Source organism: Tursiops truncatus, chromosome 21 (assembly GCF_011762595.2).
Source record: "Tursiops truncatus isolate mTurTru1 chromosome 21, mTurTru1.mat.Y, whole genome shotgun sequence".
NCBI lineage: Eukaryota > Metazoa > Chordata > Mammalia > Artiodactyla > Delphinidae > Tursiops > Tursiops truncatus.
In genome coordinates this window covers 28,312,159-28,337,780 of record NC_047054.1, presented here as the reverse complement: position 1 = coordinate 28,337,780, position 25,622 = coordinate 28,312,159, and the positions used below count along the sequence as shown (strand labels likewise).

The 25,622-nt window shown below is 42.9% G+C and overlaps 1 protein-coding gene across 1 annotated transcript in view; it reads right to left on the bottom strand.

The window, feature by feature from the left end:
• Nucleotides 1–25,622, bottom strand: part of KCNU1 (potassium calcium-activated channel subfamily U member 1) — a 188,971-nt gene that overhangs the window by 64,866 nt on the left and 98,483 nt on the right. The window contains exons 18-22 of the mRNA XM_073798726.1: nt 22,928–23,040; nt 22,489–22,557; nt 18,943–19,032; nt 18,706–18,803; nt 7,532–7,646 (exon numbers count right to left, since the gene is read on the bottom strand). Coding sequence (XP_073654827.1) covers nt 7,532–7,646; nt 18,706–18,803; nt 18,943–19,032; nt 22,489–22,557; nt 22,928–23,040 — 485 coding nt within the window. The remainder of the gene's footprint in view (nt 1–7,531; nt 7,647–18,705; nt 18,804–18,942; nt 19,033–22,488; nt 22,558–22,927; nt 23,041–25,622) is intronic.

Genomic DNA, 25,622 nt, shown 5'->3' with positions numbered 1-25,622 from the left:
AGTCAAAATTACTCCTTGATCCATGGGCTGCAGAATGGATGTTGTGTCAGCAGGCGTGAAGACAACATTACTCTTGTCCATCTTCATCAGAGCTCTTGGGTGACCAGGTGCATTATCAATTAGCAGAAATATTTTGAAAGAATAATTTACTAAGAAGTAGGTCTTAAGAGTGGGCTTAAAATATTCAGCAAACCATGTTGTAAAGAGATGTGCTGTCATCCAGGCTTTGTTGTTTTCATTTATAGAGCACAAGCAGGACAGATTTAGCATAGTTTTTAAAGGTCCTAGAATTTTCAGAATGGTAAATGAGCACTGGCTTCAATTTAGAGTTACCAGCTGCGTTAGCCCCTAACAAGAGAGTCAGCCTGTCTGCTGACGTTTTGAAGCCAGGCACTGACTTCTCCTCTCTGGCTATCAAAATCCTAGGGCACCTTCTTCCATTACAAGCCTGTTTCATCCACACTGAAAATCTGTTCTTTAGTGCAGTCACCTGCATGAATTATCTTAGCTAGATTTTCTGGAAACTTCCTGCAATTCTACATCAGCACTTGCTGCTTCCCCTTGAACTCTGATGTTGTGGAGATGGCTGCTTTTCTTAAACCTCATGAACTAACCTCTGCTGGCTTCGAACTTCTTCTGCAGCTTCCTCACCTGTCCCAGCCTTCACAGAATGGGAGAGGGTTGTGGATTAGGCTTTAAAGGAATGTTGTGGTTGGTTTGATTTTCTATCCAGACCACTGAAACTTTCCCCATATCAGTAATAAGACTGTTTCACTTTCTTATCATTCGTGTGTTCACCGGGGCACCGCTTTTAATTTTTTTCAAGAACTTTTCCTTCGCATCCACAACTTGACTGTTTGGCACATGAGGCCTAGCTTTTGACCTGTCTCTGCTTTCGACAGGCCTAAGCTTAATCGACATGCCTAAGCTTAATCATTTCCGGGTTTTGATTTAAAGTGAGAGACGTCGACTCTTCCTGTCACTTGAACACTTAGAGGCCACTGCAGGGTTATTAACTGGCCTAATTTCAATATTGCTGTATCTCAGGGAAGAGGGAGGCCCGAGGAGAGGGAGAGAGATGGGGGAACAGCTGGTCGGTGGAGCAGTTGGAACACACACAACATTTATCAATTAAGTTCATAGTCTTAAATGGGTGAGGTTCATGGTGCCCCAAAACAATTACAATAGCAACGTCAAAGACCACTGATCACAGATCACTATAACAAATATAATCATGAAAAGTTTGAAATATTACAAGAATTATCAAAATGACACAGATACACAGAGTGAGCAAATGCTGTTGGAAGAATGGCACCAACAGACTTGCTTTGATGTGGGGTGGCCACAGACCTTCCATTTGTAGAAAATGCAGTATCTGCAAAGCGCAATTAAACAAGGTACGCCTGTCTATATGGTACTTCGCTAGAGTCACGGCACACTGCTTCTCAAGAAATCTGATTTCTGCCTAAAGGTACAGGACAAGAACTAGAAGGGCGGTATTCAGAGGATCTAAAAGAGAGCATCTACTAATTCTTTCCTTATTCTTTTATTCTTCTATTCCCTGGTACCCTAACTCTTTCATCTGTCTTTGGAACTCAGGCTCGTGGTACTTAAAAATAGCACTTCTAGGGCTTCCCTGGTGGCGCAGTGGTTGAGAGTCCGCCTGCCGATGCAGGGGACACGGGTTCCTGCCCCGGTCCGGGAAGATCCCACATGCCGCGGAGCGGCTGGGCCCGTGAGCCATGGCCGCTGAGCCTGCGCGTCCAGAGCCTGTGCTCCGCAACGGGAGAGGCCACAACAGTGAGAGGCCCGTGTACTGCAAAAAAAAAAAAAAAAAAAAAAAAAAAAAATAGCACTTCTAGATGTGTTTGTGTCTATCTTTATACCTACCCCCATATCTACACCTATAATCGAACATAGATACATCTGCCTTACTGTTTTCTTTGAACTGTTAATTGAGACTTGATGAAGATGCTTACTAAAACTTCATGACCGAAATACACCCCTGCTAGTGATTTCTATGTATCCAAATAACACCAATTGAAATGAGGAAGGCATCTTCAGAGGTTCTGAAATGTAAGGTAGGAAACCATAGGACTGGGGACATAAGTGCTACCTGGACTCTTGGAGAGAGGTAATTTGGGGAGATGAAATACTGGCTATACGGTATTAAGTAAACACAGACTTCTAGACCATGATTTGAAATCCTACAGTAAGAGAATACTCGATAAGCACGTATGAAGGAAAAAAATCAAAGACTGCTTCTGATTTACTGGTTGTGGGCCATACTGTACTCAAACAGAAAAGCCCATGCTTGTCTAGAGGAAAAGTTATTTTAAAAGCTTAATATGGAAGAAAGGGGGAAAAAAAGTACCTGCTCAGATAATCTCATTTGATTAGTTTCTGCAGAAAGCTCAGATAGGATGTGGAGAGAGAAGAACCACGTATGGTGATTCGTTTCCAAGCTTCTCCCCCTGGAAAGACCCTGGAAGCTGGTCCTCAGTAGGAGTTCAGGCATCACTGAGGTTAAAAGATGGTGTTTCTCTTGCCTGGATCATCTGGGGCACAGAATTCAATAAATGTGAAGAGCTGAGAATAGAGAAGAAGGGCTCAGCTTCCTTTCCTGACATCAGTCTGTGTGTGTGTGTGTGTGTGTGTGTGTGTGTGTGTGGTGTGTGTGTGTGTGTGTGTGTGTGTGTAAGGGGCATGGTACTCGAAAGTGAGAACTTGTAGGAACAGATGTCCCAGGAGCCATGCCTGGCAGAGGATGCCCTGGCAGTCCTTCTGATGGACTGTAGTTTGCTCGGAAACTGAAGACTGCCGAGGGATCAGCTGGAAGACACTGGGAAAGAGCCAAGGAAGGAGCTGGAACCTCCATGGAAAGAGTGTTCTGGAGGGGAAATGGCAAGCAACAGACTTGGGTGCAACAAAGTGAGTGCTGACGCTCCAGGGATGGTGGGCTGTAGACAGTGCATGAAATTTTGGAAGGTCTTAAACTTCAAGCCCTCTCCCCTTGCATGAGAAAGATATTGGCTGCAAAAGCATGGAAATCTATGAGCCAGGGGAATGATGGCAGAGGTGGTGGGCGGGGGCACAGAACCACAACCAGGGAACCCTTTTTCACTTGCTCGATTTTTACTAGATAAGAATTTAATCTGTTTTATCTCACTGAATCCTCACAAATAACATTTCAATTATTTTGGTTCTAATATCATCTCTGTTTTGAAGATGAGGAAACCGAAACCTAAAGGCTAAGGAAGGTGGGGATCTAGGGCTCATGCCTGCTGTGGGGCAATGCTCATGGCTGGTATTGATGGGCCACTTGCCTATTAAAGAGCTAAGGCTGGGCTGGACATCGGGAAAGAGAGAAAGAAATACTACGCATGGTCTCTGGTATCTCCAAAAGGACATGGGGGAGTATGAAGACAAAGCTGATACTATAAATACAATCTTAGTCACAGGTTTCACAGAGACAAAGTGGGAAGGGAAACTGTGTGGAAACTTATTTAGGCTTCAATAGAGTCTATAAGCGTTGAATTAGGCAGACCCAGAGGGAGGGTTTCTACGGAAGGGCTGATATTCCCAGAGAAGACAAACCTTTCTATTAGAATTGGTTTCCTCTCCTGACCCAGATCTATCAGACACTACTTGGAAATTTCTGCCTCTCCTTGTTTCACTGATTAGCGATCTACCCATGTCCACCTGAGTTTATAAACACCCACTTTTCAAAATACTGAATGACTTAGTGTGGTTGTTGTGTTACTGGCCAGTCACAACATGAATTAGTTGTATCTAAATCTTTTCTTTCTAATACCTAATCAAAACCGGTTTTCCTGAAGAAGTGGATTTTGATAGAGACAGAGAATAGTCAACGACTGTACAATAGTAAAATGGTCAGAACTTTCCTAAGCTCACCCAAAGTGGGATGGCCACAGTAAAGAAACTGGAAGTGAGGGCAAAGGGGCTCCACGAGGGTTTGAGAGGCATTTTTATTTATCATCACATTTTGCATAGGCGTAGCTCTAAGCTTATCACCCTGAAAAAAGTCAGAGGAAATATTCATCTTCCCCCTCTCGTATTACATGACCTCTTGACTTAAGGACGCAGAACGCTGGTGAACAGAACTAGTATTTGTCTATCTGCTCAATGAATACATAACCACCACCTATTAAACAGAGTTTTGTGTGCTAGTCTGAGACCCAAACTGCTATTTATATGACGTTGCTTGTCGTTGCTTATTCTGTGGCAAAAGAAAGATACCAGGGATGCAGTGAAATATCGGACTATAACTTTCACGTACGTTAGGGCTGTCTGTACTGCTTCGAGTACTAAGAATAGAAGACAGTAGTTTCTGAACTTACCAGAAAACCCACTAGTGGCCTGAAGATTACATCTTTAAGAGCACCAAGCCCACTGTCAGCAAAACTATAAATGATCGTAGGCTGGTTTTGGAGTGTGCATGTAATATTAACACATCAGAAATGGATCACAAATAGCGCCTACCACACACACTACATTTTTCCCCCAATAACGCCCGCTTGTCTCTACTACGCCATCAAGTCTATCTTACCACTCGCGATCGTTACTCAGGACATGTGTTTGCTACTTTGCTAGCTGGAATATCTTTGCCCTACAAAAAGAAAAACAACAAACCCCCCCCCCAAAAGCAGAAAACAAAACCCACCCTATTCTGTAGTCCCAAGTGGGAGCTTTACCTGTCATATATCCCATTAACACTGGATTTCAAACAACTGAGCTGACCACTCCCTTGATGAAATATCACAGAAATTCACTCACAAATAGCACTGATCTGTCAATGTGCATATGACCATCTCATCAGCAGTCTGGCTTTGATTAGTTTTAAGCTCTGTAGTTCATGAGAATCTGTCTTGCTTTTGAATTAAGAGGTACAAGTGAATAAGCATCATCTTTAGAGATGATCTGGATGGGAAACTATCACTATCTTTGACCTTCTTTAGGGGCTTTAAAGCATATTCAGGGATCCCCCAGCCATAGAGAGGGCTGATGGGTCCAGGTTGCAGATGGACCAGGCCAGCTGGACCAATTCTCCTTTTAGATGCCTGCTTTAGGCCATTTCCTTATTTATCATAGACAATAAAGGGACTAAAGACAATGGGGAAACATCAGTAAGTTAAATGATTTTGTTTGTATAGCTGTGTTAAAGAATGGTGGGAAACGTCAGTGAAACTCAGTGGCTGAAATTGCATTTAAGGACCTTCTGTGGGTTTTGATTATCCATGACTTGCTAATCCTCTCTTACCACAGAGAAGACAAGGGAAAGAATAAATAAAAGCATAAACATGGTTGGAGCATTTTACGTGTTATCACATATGTTATCTTTATAGTCTCAAAACACTTTTCAGATTGGAATCATGTTTTTGCAACAAATTTGCGTCAACGTAAACAGAACATACATGCATATATTCACACACATGCGCGATACCAACAACCAAGAACGTATTCTTGAGAAATCTGAGACGCTATTTCTCACTCCATCATGCATCCACACCTCTAGTCAGGCTACTCGGTACATGGAAGGCTCCATGTTTTCCCCACGCGTTGCCCGTGTTACATTCTCCACAGGAACTGAGATTCCCATTCTCTTACCTTTCTCCAAACCCCACTTCCTACAGGAAACATTCTGGAACAATCCACCCAGCCCCCATTGACCTCTTCCTCTGACCTGCTGTCAGAATCATCAATGTAGCACTGGAAGGGATGCTGCCTCATTTGGCCTCTGATTTAATTTATCTGAATTCACCTTGTTTACCCAACTAGGTTGCACGTGGGGGTGGAAACATGATCTCTGCATCTAAGCATAGTGCCTACTTAGCACGCAGCTACTCAATACTTAGCTCTTTACCCACCGTTTTAAAAAGAAAGAAAAATCTACAAATCTCAATGCTAACCCCTAGCTGTTCTGTTGTCATTAAGAGTGAGGCAAAATTCCTGAAATTCCATAGAACCTTTCCTCCAAACAGATGTTAATCCTTTCCCTCCTTTCCCACAGATTATCTCACTCAGATTTCATAAAATCCTGGAATGGAAGGCAGGGAAGGGCAGAAAATATAATTCCTAGATTTTTGTATTCCTCTTAGAAGGCACATACATGAAGCGGTGGCACCTTCGGTGGCTCAGATATTTGACGCCTGCCTCACCTGTTGGACAGGTACACAGCAAAACCTCCGTTAACCAGACCCATCTATCCAGAATCCTCAGTTAAACAGAAGCATGATTCTTCATGCATTAAAAGAAAGAGGTGAATTATAGCAAAAACAAGATCAAGGATTTATTTCAAAATCCACATCCTTGGAGAGCTCTGCATCTACTACATATTCGGTCCAATCTCGCTCATCTTCCTAGATACAAGAATCGATCACTGCAATAATAAGGAACATTTAATGAATGCTCACTGTCAGTGAGGAATCAAGCAAAATGCTTTAAATACCTCATCTCATTCAGTCCTTACAAAGACCTACAGAGTATTCATTACCATTATACTCATTTAAGATATCAAAACGGAGACACCTAGGGCTTGCCTGGTGGCGCAGTGGTTGGGAGTCCGCCTGCCGATGCAGGGGACACGGGTTCGTGCCCCGGTCCGGGAAGATCCCACATGCCGCGGAGCAGCTGGGCCCGTGTGCCGTGGCCGCTGAGCCTGCGCATCCGGAGCCTGTGCTCCCCAACGGGAGAGGCCACAACAGTGAGAGGCACCGCGTACCGCAAAAACAAGAAGAAAAAACAAAAAAACGGAGACACCTAGAAGTAAAGCAAGCTGCCCAAGATCGCACAGCTTAGGGAGGGCCAGCGTTTGCATGGAACATTGTGTGATGCCAGAGAAGATGATACAATCCTTACCTATAGCCAATCACAATTCTCAATCATGAGAGATTTTCCTGGTATTTTATAGCTACTAAATTGAAATGCTGCCAACACATGACAGAGTTATTCACAATAAAATTTGGGGTGACAGAAGTTTTAGATCAACGGTCTATTTAAAAATTATTCAATAAACAGATCACACTCTTCAGCTCCAACCCCGCATTCTGCTTAATCGGGGTTATCTTGGAGTAGAGAGATGCAGGAAAAAGAGAGTAGGGGAGGAAGAATTTGTTGGCCCTATTCTGCAGATTTAAAAACCGAAAGCAATCTCATCAACAATTTGTTGGAAATAAGGCATGGATTAATAATAGAAAAAACCTTGAGGAAGAGTTGAAATTTTGCCCTCACCCACATTTCCTGAGTGCCTGGAGGGTGACCTGAAAGAAAACTGGGTGCATAACCTCTGGCTGTCATAAGTATAAATTATTTCAGCAATGTTGTGGGAGGTATATTCGCTTAGTTCAGACATATTGGGAGAAGTTGGGAGGAACTCATGTTGGTGAGGAACAACTGTATTAGTCAGTATAGGAGCTGATAAAGCAAATATTCCTGTTTAAGTCAAATTTTTATTGCCCAGTGATTCTTAGAAAAAAAAACTTAGAGGACCAGGGTCCTCTGCATCTCTTACCTGGTGGTCAAGCTCAAGTTGCTAGCCATGCTCATAGGTGTCGCTGGGCTGGAGTCCTGTGTTTTTGGACCAGAGTGTTCCCTTCCGCTGTTTCTCATCACCGTGACTGTTGTCCCTGCAATGTCATAGCCATCTTGGTGAGCTGGCATAATACCCCTTCATAAGGGATTTCTGGACTGTTCCTATTGGCTGAGAGAGCTCTAGCCCCTTGGCTAGGGAGAGGCTGAGAATCCTCAGCTACAGACTGTTCTAAGAGGATGGTTTGTAGAAAACTCTTTAATTTCCTTCTACAGAGTTAAGAGAGTGGGTGAAAATGACTGTGAGGATGTTAATACCATATGGTATGCTTAAAAGAAGTACCTACTGAGTACTTTCTCATCCATTCTGCACCTTTCTCATCCATCATTCTTCCCGTCTCATCCAGAAGGATAGCATTTGGGGAGCCTTTCGGCTGCCAGCAGAGTCTACAGCCGCTACAGGACACTAAGGAAAGATCACTATACAAGGTCGCTATTCCCTTCTGCAGATACCAGTCAGCCTGCAATTCATTCTCCTTGGATACTGCTTCCTTTTACTTCATTTTTCCTTCAAGGCTTCCTTTATTATTTATTTTAACCTTTGAAGAATCTTGATCTTACCTGGGATATGTCTCAAAACACTTGTGAATTTCCACATCTGGAAATAACACAAAAGCAGATAATCTTCTCATCTGCAAAACAGGGAGAAGACTGGGACCTCAAAGGGTGATGGTTGAGGATAAAATGCAAGAATGTGTGAGCAACATTAAATGAGCAACACGAAGCTGCTGAGATGGAAACAAACTGACACCTGAGCCTCCTGCGCCCACATGCTGATACTCCATCACGCCATTTTTATTCCAGAACAGAGGTTTAACCTAGGAATCCTTTAAACGCACTTGGCTAGGAAGCCATCCTTGCTCAATAAGAATTGGCACTCGGTACTGTGATGAAAACTAACATTCTAAAGGATGCTTTGGAAGTCAAATGCTTTTCTTTCACTATTCAAAAACCCTGCATGATCTGCTTGCCTGAACCTGATTGCCAGCGGATCAGAGATGGGAAGACTGCCTGGGAAGAAGTTATCAAGGAGACGGACGGAGCCAAAGAGGAGGCATCACTGCCACTCCTCTTCCTTGCCCACCTAAGTGGAGAAAAGAGACAGGACCTTTCCTCCTGCGTCAATTTAAGAATCTCTCTGTACTTAGACTACTCGGAATGGGGAGTTCCTCTGGAACAAGCCTTTGAACCCACACTGAACCAGGTTTTGGACAATGGCAGACGTAAAGAGCCACAGAACCCTCTTGGTATCCCTCTTCTTTTGATGTAACTCTTTCTAAGCCATTTTAATCTGCAGAAAATATCAACTGAGTCAAAACATACTTTTGGAAGAAGAGCGACATCCTTTGCATATGTGATTTGTCGGTTTAAATCAGCAGTAATTGCATCATCCAGGTGTACCAAGAGCCAAGTATGGAAGAAGATTGCTCCCTGTCTGTAATCCTCAGAAGCCTTCACTTACATACGGAATTTTGATGGGGTTTTCAGCTTGATAGATGTTTCCTTATTTTGTGGTTACCTTTTGCCCCGGGGGGAATGGCTTGGGAAGGGAACGTCTGAAGAAAAATCTAAGCGAGGAGTAGAGTGTTACCAACTGTCAGTTTTTAAAAGCTAGTCGGCTTAGTACTCGTGATAGAAACTGAGCTGCGGAATGTAAAACGCAACATGCCTAAACTGGCTTGGGAACAATGGAACTTTCGGGAAGTCTCTGTTTGCTCAGAGCCTCACTCTCCAGCCAACAACATTTGCCAGGTATTAAAAAAAGGTGGGAGGGGACGGGCGGGTGAGGTGAGTGCTAGGTATGAACCGTGAGAACTTTTTGCTCAATAAAGCTTTGAATCTTCCCTTGTGTCCTTCTTAATAAAATCTCTCCTGAAAACACATGAATGATTTGCATAATGTTGGACGCTTTCAGGATTATGGAAGTACGTCATGGATATGGGGGCTGGAAGGTGCAGTCTCGTGAGGATGGGTGGGGGCTCCCGCAGTGTGTGCTGCCTGCCCGAAGGGAAAGAACTGGTCCACGTGGTCTCTGCTTCCTTCAACTCTAAGTTCTATAATCCTAATGAATTTCACAAAAAAGTCTGAAAAGTGTCCTCTCTACCAGGTTGCAGAGAGGGCTGTTAAGAACGTGCAACAATTACTGCCCTTTCTCCCAGTTTCTTTACTGCCCTTTCTCCCAGTTTCTTTGCTGCTTCAAACATCTGGGAGAAAAACCAAAGAATAAAATAGGAAGTAAAGTCCCTGTCTCTCAAGGCAGTAGATAAGCAATGGAAGTTTTTCTGATTTCACTCTAAGAGCACTTGATCATTTGATTTACTTATATTTTAAGCTATTTAGCTACAGCTGACAGTGTCCAAGTAATTACGTTTTCAGATTTTAGGCAAAAGGGAAAAATGAAATGGATTTTTGCCTAACACCCTAACCAGCCTGTTAATGGCTTGCCATGGCTTACTATGACTTCTTCTCTATGGATATTCTAAAGAGGGTTTCCTTAGACATCAAAAAAGACATGGCATCTAAGACCTGTGGGTGACTGAAAAAAAATAAATTAAAGTCCTATGCACGGCCAGCATTTTATTATCTTTCTCTTTTCTTCAAGAAGTGATTTCCTTGACAGCTATAGGCAACCATTTTCCTTTCCTGGCACACGTGACAGGATTGCATATTAAGACATGCCTCGTATGTGATTTCCATATGGAGAGCACTAATTCTACTCCTCTCGATCTCCCTCAGGAAATATGATCATAGCCCAAATGAGGGAAAACAATTCCTGCCTTATGTGGCTGACACTGAATCTGCTCCAGTTTACTAAACAGCTAACCTGTTGCAAAATTTAGTATCTACCAGTCATTGTGACACACCTAAGAAGTGATACCATGTATTCTGGATAAGAAACACTGCTCTCAGGAGCTGAAGAAGCAGTAGGACAAGAGATCAAGCCAATGCTTTCGTCTTGTGAAAGTAGGCATAGCATTCATCCATCTATTTATTTTTTATTTATATATCTGTTCATGATCAGAACTTCAAGAAAATTCTTAGAGCCATGAAAGATGGCATGGATTGGCCTGAAGAGAGGCTAGATGTGGGGAAACCTGCCAGGACGCTATTTCAATCATTGGGATGAGAAATAAAGAGGGCCACGGCCAAAGTGGAGATGGACACCAAGGACTGGAGAAAATGAAGCCCCCCAGCCAATGGCGGGACCGACTCCAAGAACAATGGCAACTGTCGTGAATACAGGAATGCAAGATGTTGGTGGATGGTCTCTGTGGACTATTACCGGGTTGTGTTCCTTTGTGCTGGAATTGGGTGGACGTGTGGTCCGTGGCCCTGCTTTAGAGAAGAAGAGGCATTTAGGAACACCTCTGCTCTCTCTCCTTCCTATAGCCATTGGTGCAGGAGGAGAGCCAAGCTAGAGAGATGAGCTGGTAGATTCACTGCGGCGGTTAGAGCTCAACCTTCCAGGTTTGGAATGCTCATCCCTAGGGAACACTGGGCTGGGCTGACTCCCTTCTTAAAGAGGTCACTTAGTCTGAGATGTTGATGAAAAAAATGACGCAAGGCAAAACCTAAAGAAAACTATGACGTAGAGTCACTTCAAGTTCGGACCTCCTATTCAAACTATTTCTTATCATTTCTGCACATCCCCGACCCCTTTTCACGCCCTCTTTCCAATTTCCTCTTCATAATTCCCCTCTCATTTACGCGTGACTCCATCACAAACATTAGCATTTTAAGGAAGAATCTAAAGCCTTTCTCAGGGGGTGAGGATTAGGGGAATTTGGACACAGCTTTCCTAAGGCCACTCTCCCGCTGCCCACTCTCCACGCCATCACGTACAGAGACCGGTGTGTGCTTCTCCCTGCCCTGGTTGAGGACCCCGACTCTAACATCTCAGGCGTTAGAGAATTCACTGCTGAAACGGCAGGCAGCGAGCTGTTTAGCTGGAGCTGGCAAAGTTTCTGCCCAGTAACTTATCTAATCACATATGATTCCCCCTGCTCTTCAGGCTGGCCCTACCATGCATGGTCTTCATGCAGATCCAAAACACACTGGGAATGGGTTCAAATAAGTAAAATCTACCAGGACTTCTCTGCCAATTCTTATTTCAACTGAATTTCACTGATGAGAAAAATAACGAGATTCTTTTTTGAGTCTGTGTTCCCACGGGTTCTACGATAATTACCGTATATGTAGTACTTACTATTTGCCAGGAACTGTTCTTAATGCTCTCTATGTGAATAGACTCCACCTGTATACTCTTTATGTACTAACAGTCTCATTTAACCCCCTGAGATATGTAATATTATCACCAACATTTTACAGAAATCTGAAACACTCTGAGAGCTTAAAGAGTTTGCCTAAGATCACACAGCTAAGAAGTAAGTGAGCAATGCAGAATCCAATGTTTTTAACCACTGCACCCTGCTGCCTCTCTAAAATGTTAGATTATGAATTTAAGGGGAGAACCTCTGGTATGGTTCTATTCAGACAAAAAAAAAAAAAAAAAAAAAGGAAGTGATCAAAGAAGAGGGATTATAAATCATAGAACATCAGAACTGAAAAGAGCCATAGCAGTGATGAGGACTGCTGAATTTCAAAAGGATGACACTGAGATCCCAGAAGGTGATGTGTCTTCCCTAAACCGCATCCAATCAGTGGCACTGCCGCCGTCAGAATTCAAGTCTTCTGACTTCTCATTGAGAACAGGAGGTGGAAAAAGTTGGTGGGGCCGAGCAAGCTTAATTAACTCAACGAAGAGATAATTATTTAAAGAAGTGGACCGGGGATACATTTCATCTGACTCTGAAATGTAAAATATTCAACCTGAAATCTGAACTAACTCTAAGTCAGTAAATTTTCTATTCTGTCATCTATTGGTAAGTTCCTTAGTCCTTTTAGAAAGTTAATTCTCTGGAAGAATTTCCAAGACATTATCATGACTTTTAAATCTATAAGGCCAAGTAGTCCCCTTCTACAATGATGTCCTCTTTGGCACATTTTTGGCTAGAACTAACTCTCCAGGTTCAAATTCACACACAAGTCCACTCCCCTGGCTACCAGACCCTGAGTGTTTCACGGTACTCTGCTGCCATCGTCTGGCAGAGTGAAGTAAGAACAGCTGGCTCACGCATAGCCGGCTATTTAAGAATCTTGGTACCAGATTAATTAGAGTTGTCCTGGATGTAGTAGAAGCGGTGATGGAGGATCAGCATGGAGCAAGAAGAAAAAAAAAATGATTCTATTATGAGAAGAATGAAAGGTTCTGGGGAAGATCAAATGCCAGATTATAAATTGAAAGTCTTACTGATTCCCTAGATACTATAAATTACCTGTTATAGAAATGGGTGAAATTTGGCGTATCTACAAATAATGAATGCAGAGCTCTTTTCTTTACACAGAAATCTTTCCATCTTTATACTACACCAACTAACTTCCTGCTTTAAAATATTTATAACAAAAACACACTTAAAAGTCAGTTAAATGATTATTCAATTTATAGAAGTTTTTGTTTCGCAAAATGACTGACAGCAGTGCATGCATATGAGTGTATAACTTACGTGCAAAAGTTTGATTTGTACGCTGTGTTTACAGGGATATGTCTACTGCATGAAACAATGCTGAATTTTCATATGGGATAAAGATGTGTAATGAGACGATACTCTTAATGTATTATTTTTTTCTTTCTTATTCACATCTCTTTAATGGGACATTTCTCCATTTAGTCAGCCTCACCCATTGCCTCAAGAATGATTCATACTGGGCCTCCCTGGTGGCGCAGGGATTACGAATCCGTCTGCCAATGCAGGGGACACAGGTTTGAGCCCCGGTCCGGGAAGATTCCACATGCCGCGGAGCAACTAAGCCCGTGCGCCACAACTACTGAGCCCGCAAGCCACAACTACTGAGCCCGCATGCCTAGAGCCCATGTTCCGCAACAAGAGAAGCCACCGCAATGAGAAGCCCGCACACCGCCATGAAGAGTAGCCCCCGCTCACCGCAACTAGAGAAAGCCCACACGCAGCAACAAAGACCCAACACAGCCAAAAATAAATAAATTACAGAAAAAGAATGATTCATATTGTTATAGAATGCAAAAGAGTCAATGTTTAACTTCTGAATCCCAAATAGGCTCTTGAAGCCCATTTAATTAACAGTATTCTTCAGAGTCAAGCGTTCCGTTGCAAGCCCTCTAGGTAATAGGGATTTCAGCAAATGGCATAGGAATAGTTTCTTTCTATGCCCAAAACTGTCTTAGATTTTCACAAAAAAATTTAAAGGGTCAGAGAAAATAGATATGGTTAAGATAGAGCCTTTAGTTCAGAATGTGGGATGGAAGCATGAAAAGTTCCATGGGCTTGCTCCTCCACGAAACAACAGTAACCAGTGAAAACTGAAACACGCACACATACAAGCCCAATTAAAATCGCTAGAAATTGTCCTACAGGCATGTAGCAAATGTAGACAATTTATTCAAAAAATTATACCAAACCTTAGGAAGAGCTACAAGAGCCACAGGCACTTGAGCCACAAACGGCTTCCTTTCCTCCAACCCCAACTAAGTGTGACAGAAGCTCCATGCTGGGTACTTGTGCCCGGAAACACAGAGCTCCCCTTCCCTCCAGCTTCCAGGCGAGGGCTACGGTGTGTCTCGGGGAGGGGCAGGGCACCGGCATTTCTCATTCTCCCAGCCCCATGGTGCAGAGGCTAAGTTCCAGGTGAGCACAGCCAAGAGGCTGGGGGCTCCCTTCCTCCACGCAGCCCTCACTCATCACAGGGTGGAAACCGTGGAGCACTAATAGCCTCATCCCAGCGCTCCCCCAAGGCCGAGGTTTTACAGTCGCAGAGGCAAACCAAGCCCAGAAGCTAGCGCCACTGCCCAGAGACCTGCTCAAAAAGCAGATATGTCAATTCCAGAGAGGTGGACGACCGTTTCTACCCCACGGCTCCTGGGCAGTGGCTCAGAGGTTCTGCCCAGAGGGAGAAGCAGGCCACTACCATAGAGAGCTCTGATGTTCTTCCCGAGGGAGTTGGCTTGACTTGGAGTAGAGTGTGGAGAAGCTCAAGCCCAAGGATGTTCTTGAAAACAATGGTGATTTTGGTGGCAAATCATTAAGTGGATGCTGGTAGCTCCATGAGAACAACAAGGTAAACCATGGGCGAGGATTGACCATAGTGAACCAGGAAAGAGACAGCGAGTAAGTGCTCTCTCAGGGTCAGAACAAACCTCAGACTAGGCTCAGAAACTACTCCTGCAAAGGGGCTCAAATTTAATTGGATAATATTGTAAAGCAGTATCTGCTTCAGGGTATTGTCAAAAATAATAGAGTCTCTGGCAGCCAATGAGCGTAGCCCAAGAGCTGGGTGTGATACCAACAGAGGCAGACAGCTTAACAGAGAGTCAGGAAAGGAGACAATTAAAAAGAGCCCAGTTAAAACCACTGTCATCCCAGGGTGACTATGTGCATCCCAAGGCTATACTCTCTGATGGGCAACACCAGAGGCTTCACACTGCAGGGGAAATAGAGTTCAATGAAATAGTCCAGCCAAGCCACTAACCCACTAATCCAACAAGGAACGACAATACCACCCCTGGTGTCCAGAGGCGCTACAACGAAAAGTTTGTGCTTCAAATTATTTGAAGAAAATGAAAAGCCAAACCACAGGATGGGAGGAAACATTTGCAAATCACATATCTGATAAGGGACATGTATCTAGGATATTTAAACACCTAATGCAACTTAATAATAGAAAGACAATAGCCCAATTTAAAAATGGGCAGAGGATTTGAATAGACATTTCTCCAAAGAAGATATACAAATGGCTAGTAAGATCCTTATTAAAAGATGCTCAACATCTGTAGCCATTAGGGAAATTAAGTTAAAAATCACAATAAGATGCCACTTTACACTCATGAGAACAGCTATTATTTTTTTTAAAAAAAGGAAAATAATAAGTGTTGGTTAGTATGTGGAGAAATGGGAACCCTTGCTCTTGTGCACTGCTGGTAGGAATGTAAAATGATGCAGCTGCTGTGTAAAACAGTATGGTGGTTCCTCAAAAAATTAGACATAGACTTAATATTTGATATAGCAATTCTACTTCTAGATGTATACACAGAAGTTCAAAGAGGAACTCAAACAGATATCTCTGTGCCAATATTCATAGCAACATTATCCACAATACCCAAAAGCTGGAGACAATCCAAGTGTCCACTGACAGATGAATGAGTGAACAAGAGGAAGTGTATCCACACAGTGGAACATTATTCACCCATGGAAAGAAGTGAGGTACTGATACACGCTACGACATGGCTATGTGAAAGGAGCCAGACACAAAAGGCCACGTACTGCATCACCCCCTCTTTATGACGTGGCCGGAAGAGGCAAGTCTGTAGAGGCAGAAAGTAGGCTAGTGGTTGCCAGGGGCGCAGGAAGAGGAGGACGGGGCATGACTGCTGCTGGGCATGGGAAGGTCCTAAGATAGACTGTGGTGATGGTGGCGTAAATCTGCTGATATACTAAAACCCACTGAATTGCTGGACCCTTTAAAAGGATTTGGTGTTTACTTCATAGTATTTGAATTATATCTCGATAAAGCTATCACCCAAAAATGACAGAGCCTGGACCCCTGAGAAAACACTTAGTCCCTCCCAACCAACACACACACCTGGTGTCTCAGGAAGGTGAGAGGTGGTGAGTCAAGGAACACAGGATAATTTTATGGTGTGTAAGGGGAGAAAAGCCATAGGAAAACCCTCTTCAAATGGATCCTGGTGGGCGCACTTAGAGGAGTATTTAGTAACAGTGCAAGATGACTAGAGAAGAGCAGATGGCGGCATGTGTGTGTTTAAGCAGAAGAGGGCCTGAGAGCACCACCTAGGTTCCCACATCCTGACGTGCACACCTGCGAATGTGGGGAGACTGACAAATCCCACAGAGCAGACAGACCAAAATAACATATGGAATAAAAAGACTAGGAGTAAAGGAAAAGGGGACTTTGCAGACCTCAAGACCAGAGGCTAAAAACTACAATGAGGTGCTACCTCACACTGGTCAGAATGGCCATCATCAAAAAGTCTACAAATAATAAATGCTGGAGAGGGTGTGGAGAAAAGGGAACCCTCTTGCACTGCTGGTGGGAATGTAAATTGGTGTAGCCACTATGCAGACCAGTATGGAGGTTCCTCAAAAAGGAAACATAGTTACCATAGGATCCAGCAATCCCAATCCTGGGCATGTATCCAGAGAAAACCATAATTCAGAAAGATACCTGCACCCCAATGTTCACTGCAGCATTATTTACAATAGCCAAGACATGGAAGCAATGTAAATGTCTATTGACAGATGACTGGGTCAAGAAGATGTGGTATATATATACAATGGAATACTACTCAGCCATAAAAAACCCCAAAATAATGCCACTTGTAGCAACATGGATGGACCTAGAGATTGTCATACTAAGTGAAGTAAGTCAGACAGAGAAAGACAAATAGCTTATGATATCACTCATATGTGGAATCTAAAGAAATGATACAAATGAACTTATTTACAAAACAGAAACAGACTCAGAGACATAGAAAACAAACTTATGGTTACCAAAGGGGAAAGGTAGGGGGGAGAGACAAATTAGGAATTTGGGAGTAACATATACACACAATTATATATGAAATCGATAAACGAGGACTTACTATATAGCACAGGGAACTATACTCAATATTCTGTAATAATCTATATGGGAAAATAATCTGAAAAAAATATATGTGAGTGTGTATATATGTGTGTGTGTGTATGTATATATATATATATATATATATATATATATATATATATATACATACACACACACACATATATATATAACTAAATCACTCTGCTGTACACCTGAACCTAACACAACATTGTAAATCAACTATACTTCAACAAAAAATAAATAAATTTTTTTTAAAAAGAAAATCCTATCTGAAAAAAAAGACCAGAGGCAATGGCAGGGACGATGGATTTCAGTAACAAACGACAGTAGGTGACCTAAATCCAGGAGGAACAGAGTTACTGGTTGCCAATGCAGAGGTCACAGAAGTCGACACTTACAGACCTCAGGAACCAGTAAGGAGGACTCTCATGAAAGGATGCTTGGCTGTCCACTACGAGAATACCATGAGGTTAGGCAAGTTTTCTCCCGCATTTAGATAGAATACTACTGGGGAGAAGAGAAGAGAAGAACCTTAGAGAGAAGGAGAGCCCTGATAGGAAATTCAAATTCTGAATTAAGTTTAAATGCTGAAACACTGGGATTTTACCCAAACAATCTTAACATACCTGGAAGAGACTAAGTTTAAACCAGAAACGATTAAGTTATCATGAATGCTCGAAATAACTTTTCTCTTCCTGCTTTAAGCAGTAAGGGTTGTTGGTGAGCTATCGAGTTCAGCTTGAGCAAAGGGGGAAAGTTTCACTTCTTCATCACTATGCCAGAATGAGTAAATTTTAAGCTCCCTACAGTCCATTAAGGAAGAGAGTACTCAAGGAACGGTTTTGTTCGCAACACTAGAAGAAATGATAACTATGCTGGTGATAGAGGTGTTAGCTAATGCTACAATGGCAAGCGTATTGCAATATAAATGTATCAAATCATGTTGTACACCTTCAACTCATACAATGTTGTATGTCAAAGACATCCCGATAAAATTTAAAAAAATAGAAATGGTCATGAGGGGGTATCCTTATACCCAACGAAGCAGTCAGATACAGGCTGAACTTTTAGACTGAAGGTGGGAAGACCTGCGTGACGTAGACGTGTCTGGGATTGACTTGGAAGGTGCCTCCAGCTGTGTGTGACTTTGGACAAAATTACTGAACCTCTTTCGGAGCTCATCTGCATGGCCCGTGAAGGGGCCGAACTAGAGAACCAGTAAGGTTTCTTCCAGCTCTCAAAGACTGATTCTCAGGTCTTGGATGCCCAGTGGGGAAGTATCTGCCACTTCTTGGCCAAGTTCACGTGGACATTGTCTTTTAAGAGATAGAGTCCCTCCCCTTTCCTTGGCCACGCCCCCAGAAGCTGGGCTGAGGACAGCCAGACAGAAAGCGCAGTTACCTGTCTTGTGTCGAGGATTCTTGCTTTTGCAGCTACATTTTCCAATTAGCTCGGGCGTATACACATCACTGTGACAGACGGCACAGTAAAAGAAGGCTCTGCACAATGAAAGCAAATCAAGAATGACTGATGTGAGGCTTCACGCTAAAGCAGCACGGGGCTGACTCAGTCTGCCTGCCATTAAGTTGTATTCGCTTTAGGACTTTCTCCCCGTTAAAGCAATAAAAAAAAATTTACCTTTTGACATCCTTTGCAGATTCAGCAATAAAGAACCCTAGTGTGTTCTTACGGAGCTTAACTTGAGCAGGTGGATTTAGTATCAGCCCACTGGAAACAGAAAATAATAATACAGTAATTTTCCCCTCCAATTTCTGGGGCAATATCTGTTTTTACCAAAGGATTCTCTAAGTTGCAGAGTTAATAGGACTCAATCCCTTTTTACCGCCAAAATTTACAGTAGAAAATGTGAATGACTGCATTTAATTCATTGACCGCTGCTGAATCTACTGAGGGGGGTCAGGTCATAGCCCAATTGCTGAGCTGCACACACTCCCTGGATTGTGTCCTGCATCAGAAATGGTCAAACCAATGCAGATGCAGGAAGCCTTGCTGATTGAAGCTACCCAAGGCCAAACAGGCCAAGGCCACATCCCTGCTAGTCTTACGGTCATCCTAGTGGTGTACATCCTTAGGCTATTTGTCCTTTAAAATTAAATTCATCTGATTAACTAGCTGGATTCAAAAGTTCCTTTTATTTGCCTACACAATTTTTGAACTTGTTTATCTCTGACTTCACTTTTGTGTATCTTGATTGCAAGATTTTTGAGAGCAGGAACCACGTGAATTGTTTCTATTTCTACACTACTTGAGTATTTTGATTGTCTATTTTATTATGGTTTTGTGCGTTTGAAAACGCTGCCTGATAAACTTCATCCATGATATGTTTTGGTAGGGTGCTCCACGATGACTACCTGAGTTCCTCACATTTCTCCCCGCTGGTCAGGATCTCCCGTTTTCATTTCCTTTCATTCAGACCTCCAGCATGGTGAGGTTCTACAACCCTACACCTCCCCTCGCTTCATTTGTGCGTGGTCTAAGTACTCCTTTCCTCCTTTAAAACACACCCCTCCTTTCATACGCACACTGGAAAGAGGTCAAGTCTTCCTTTGGGCAAAGCTTAGTCTGTTGTTAGGATATTCCAAAGTAAGGCGTCAGAGCCTTACAAAACCAAAGAGCTTGTGCAACAAGAGATCCTCAGCTCTACGCCAAGAGCAAAAGACGCTGAAGAGCTGAGTTCAAGCAGATGATCGCATGAGACATCGTGCGTCACTTTCTGAGTACTGACTGACTGACACTAACGTGTCATTGGAATCACTGCTTTTGACTTTGAAAAGGAGAGGACAGAGTTGTGCCTCCCCCGCCCCAGTATCATCGGTTGATATTCACTACCTAACAAGCATATGTTTAAGTTGCATCTTCATACCTCCTTTTTTAAAGGCAGGGTCCTCTGAACTCACGTTAAATGCTTAGTTATGAAGATACTGGCATAATAATTTCTCTGGTTGCATTTGAAAGAAGAGGTGAACCTCTTTCAAAGAAGTTACTGCTTGATCCTCCCCTCACCCCCTTCATGAATCACGGCCAGCTGCTGTTAGCGAACACAGGCCACTGGAACTAACTCAGAACATTCTCTGACCGGGGTCAGATCCAGCTTCACCTCTTACCGGGTGACAAATTATTCCCTAAGTGAGATCCTGAGGATTATCCAGAGCTTTTGCACATCTTAGAGTCTAGTCAAGTGCATCAATTAGAAGAAAAAATAAAAGGTGAGAAAAAATAGGTTTTCCCCTAGCTTTTCAATATACTTGCCTGAAGCCCAGCTTTGAGATGCCCCATTTCCTTCCGTGTACAGGGACTGTGGTGGATTTAGCATAGCCTGGTGATCAGAAGCGCCCCCAGAGTAAGTTCACATTCTCGCTTGGCCCCTGGGTGTGGTGCAAGCTTGGGGAAATGATTTAACTTTTCTTGGCTTCTCCTCTGTACAAATGGGGCTAATTGTACCCTTCTTACAGCACTGTTGGGAGGATTCGGGAGTTAATGGAAGTGAAGCGCCTACAGCAGTGTCGGCCATGAAGTAGCAGTCATGTAAGACTGCTATTACCAACATCTTTGCCAAATCAGGATTTAATTCTTTTGGTGCATCTGACTCTCTGGTGAGAAACCAAAATTAAACCTGTGTTGGAGCAGCTGCCTCATTTACTGGAGCTAGATGTATGCTAGGCAGTAAACGGCACCAGAACTTCTTGAATATATGCAGAACTCAGTTGCTTATTCATGTTTCTGGTCCACAATGTCCTGACAGTCATTCTAATAAAGTTTATAGCAATCTAGGATGTTAAATGTGGAAAGGATATTAAGAGCATTTGGTATAACAGTTTCTGAACGCCAGTGAATAAAATGACTGTATCATGGGGACTCAAAAAAATTCAGAGATTCTGGTTTTATAAAGTCAGAAGTGAGGTTTTGAATTCTACGTCTTTCAAACTTTGCAAATAATTCCGATGCATAATCCAGGTCATTGAAGGCCCAAAATGTTAAAACCTCATCGTTTTGGGCTGGTGTGAAACCCAGACTCCCCGGCTCGTGAGGCTAAGATGCCGTCCTCTTTACTCTCACCTATTTCCAGTAGAAAGGGCACTTGCACATGGGTTTCGATTTCGAGATTTCCACGAGCACGGCAGAACTGTTAAGTAAGATTCAGCCGGCCAGATGGTACTATTCTTTACTCTCCTTAAGCACTTGCTCTGTACTGTAGCCCACTGACCCCTTCTGCTCAGATACCTTCTACATCCTCTCTAACTGACACACCGTTTCTTCTTTCTAGCCTTTCATATACTTTGTAGTCCCTCTGATATCATTCAAAATTACTGAATTTTGACTGTTTCCCTATGATTTTAGGGTTCCTGGTAATGTCAGTCTTCGAGCTGGAAGGGGTCTTAGGGATTAATTAATGTGACTCCCTCCTTTTACAGGTGATGCACACTTCTCTACGGTCACTGGGCTGGCAAATCATAATCAGGATCAGAATCTAGTCTCTTGATTCCAAGTTAATTCAAGGTAGTTTTCCACTAAAAAACACACAGAAGCCAACATAAGTGTTTCTTGTTCTCCATCCCACTTAAGCCTCACTTTTTAGTTTTCAGCATCTTTTATCTCTATATCACTGTGGCTGATTCTGGACTTTCTTTTTTATTATATGATAACTTCTCTCACTTCTTATATTATTCAGTACGCATTTTCAGGAAATGCTGATGGTCTGATAAGGTTACCTCTTTCCTTTATCAACACCACACTTTGCCCAGCAGGCCAAATTCCCGTATTTTGTGGATTAGTTTCTAAGGCTAGAGTTTGTGGGAACATTTTTATCACAAATAACTCTATTTCATGGTATGGTTTCATGGTCAAGACTTACAAGACCTGGTAATATACTGAGGAACAGATATGAGAAGGTGACCATTTCTTCTGTCTCCGGATCATGAGACACAATTGGGGCAAGGCCATAGGAACCAAGGCAGAGCTCCTGCCCGCCCACTAGGGTGACCATTCTAACCTCAATCATTAGAGACAGTGTTAAATGCACCAGAGCAGCCCGGGTGCCTTGAGAGCCTGAGGCCGGCTCTCAACAAAGAGCAAAAGGCTTAGTTATGGCTGTACGTCTGGACAAATCTTAATCATAAAGATTCTCCTCAAAGACTCTGAAGCGATTTGAAGTCTCATTGGTACCAGTAACCGTGACACACGGACTTGTGTTCGATGGCTATCAGCATGAGATGCATCTTCACGAAGCAGAGCCTGGGAAGGAAGACAAGCAATCGTGAGGCAAGCGAGGACAGCAGAGCCCCAGGTCACAACAATACGACGGACACTCTGTGCTCTCTGCCTGGGCGGACACCACCCCCTCCGCAGAGGGAGAGCCTCTCAAATGTGGAATGTTCGCTGGAAAGTGAATCCATCCTGGAGTAACGCAGAGCCAGTGCACCAACTGGGACAGGGATGAACCTGTCCCGCACAGACTGTGAACCTCCAGGCTGCAGACACTCAGACTTACTCATCCTTATACCTTCTGTGTTTGTCACTGAGCCTGGTCTAGAGTGAGCCCTTTGTGGACACTGGGGAAAGAATGCATTGCACGAAAATGACGAAAGTGTTTCCCTTAACTTACCGGCAAACATCAGGAAAGCTCATTCCAGCAAAGTCATCAGAGAGGCGTTGAGTCAGGATTTTGTTCTTCAGGCCGCTGAAGAAATGTTTCTGCCAGGGCTCTTTAGGGCAGATCTGGAACACACATGAGGCAGAGTGATGTGGAAAATGGGATATTCGATAACAAACTGAGTATTCTGCTCAGCACCAAACCAGTACCCATTGCATTCAGGTCCCAGAAAGGAGATTTGTCCTCGTGCTTAACTAGAGAAATGTCAAAGGAAGAACAAAAACTCTAACATACATCTCAACAATTTCCAGGGTGAAGTAGGAGCATCACGACTTAGTTCCTCCCCAGATGGCATCCACGCCTCCTGCTGGAAATTAATTCTTCTTCCAATAATTTCAGCAAGGTAGACTGGTTTTTGTGTCAGGAACAATAAGATGGTAAGAATAATGTGGAATCTAACTTGTCTCCCCCTAGGTATGGCTGTGTAAGATTTTTTTAAAGAACATATCAGTTTTCTACTCACTGACTAACCATATACCACAAAGATGAAAATATTCTTGACTTCTGCTCAGTATCAGAACCCTTCTTGGTTTAAATAAACTCAAAAAGCCATCCTGATCAACGGAAATGAGAACGTAAAAATCAAGGGCAGTGGTAGGCTTCTAGAGAAATGGGGGATGTGACAAAAGGATTTCTCTCAAAAAAAAGCTAAATGTTGTCTAACTGGGGGCGGGGGGCAGATGTTGCTGAGTAACTCATCTCTGACATCTGTGTAAGACCCCCAGGGATTCTGTTTTGCTCTATTTGCATCCTCCTCCATCCACAGCCATAAGAATCACCACCACGCTGCTCTGACAGGGCACGACGGGCCCCTTAAAGCCCAGAATCTCCAATGAAAGCCTGGAATTCCTAGGAACTCAGAAACACCACGGCAGTGGAGAGTTAAGGCCAGTTCAGAAACACTCCTCAGATGGTCATCTTGTGGTTTAGGAAGAACAAAACAAAAACAAACACACAAACAAAAAAATTCTGCCCTGCTAATAAAAAGGACCACCTCTTTCCAATACACCTCATCACCGTCTCAAGATGCAGCTGACTCTCTTGCACTTTCCCCCTTTCTTAAAGTCCTCTCCCTGTGCAGTTCAAGTCACTAAGTCCTCATGACCAAAGAAACTGGCTTACTGCTGCTAATCCAAATGTTCCAGGTTCTGCAAGAGTTAAAAAATAGCCATAGAGATGAAGATGTCCTGAGTCAGGTGTTTTTTTTTTTTTTTGCAATAAAGACATTTTATTTATTTAAACATCTTTATCAGAGTATAATTGCTTTACAATGGTGTGTTAGTTTCTGCTGTATAACAAAGTGAATCAGCTGTACATATACATATATCCCCATATCCCCTCCCTCTTGCATCTCCCTCCCACCCTCCCTAACCCACCCCTCTAAGTGGTCACAAAGCACCGAGCTGACCTCCCTGTGCTATGCAGCTGCTTCCCACTAGCTATCTATTTTGCATCTGGTAGTGTATATATGTCCATGCCACTCTCTCACTTCGTCCCAGCTTACCCTTCCCTCTCCCCGTGTCCTCAAGTCCGTTCTCTACGTCTGCGTCTTTATTCCTGTCCTGCCCCTACGTTCTTCAGAACCATTTTTTTTTTTTAGATTCCATATATATGTGTTAGCATACAGTATTTGTTTTTCTCTTTCTGACTTCACTCTGTATGACAGACTCTAGAAAAAACTTAAAATAGAACTACCATATGACCCAGCAATCCCACTACTGGGCATATACCCTGAGAAAACCATAACTCAAAAAGGGACACGTACCACAATGTTCATTGCAGCACTATTTACAATAGTCAGGACATGGAAGCAACCTAAGTGTCCATCGACAGATGAATGGATAAAGATGTGGCACATATATGCAATGGAATATTACTCAGCCATAAAAAGAAACAAAATTGAGTTACTTGTAGTGAGGTGGATGGACCTGAGTCAGTTTTTTTTAAAATCAGAACGGGAAACAGGATCACAAGATGGATTTTGGATTTGGATAGTAGAATCGGGAGCATGAAAAACTCAGTTAGATTAGATCTAATCTAAATTTAAGTTTAAGGCAATCCTCTGCGCCTAGAACCAACTGGAGATGCTCCTCAGACTACGATTTCTCACCATATAATCAATATAGATCAACAGAGTCAGAATCCATGGCATTGACCTAAGGCTTTCTAATCTGACTGCCCAGAAGTTTTACAAATATTCACTCAATACCTGGATAAAATCAGGTTATGAGTAGATTAGCAAGTCTTATTTCATAGATGCAGAAACTGACAGAGAAAGTTTAAGTGCCTAATCTGAGCAAAACTGGACATAAGACACTAGCATCCGGATCGTTAAACCTAAGTTAGTAGGTTTAAGTAACTGAATTAATTTTAGTTCATTAATTTAATTAATTACAGAATCTAAGTCACCAGAGCAGAGTACAACATGCAAACATCTTGCCCTGTTTACAATTTCTGAAGGAGAGTTTCAGACTTCACCCCCCCCCCCGCCAAAAAATCCTCATGACCACAAATCTCTCTTAATTCCTATCTTCCAAAAGCCACCTTATGAATATTGACAGGTGACCATCATCACTGAGGAGGTTCCAACTTTAGATAAACAAACAATAAAAAAAAACAAACCCAACAAACAACAACAGCAATAAAG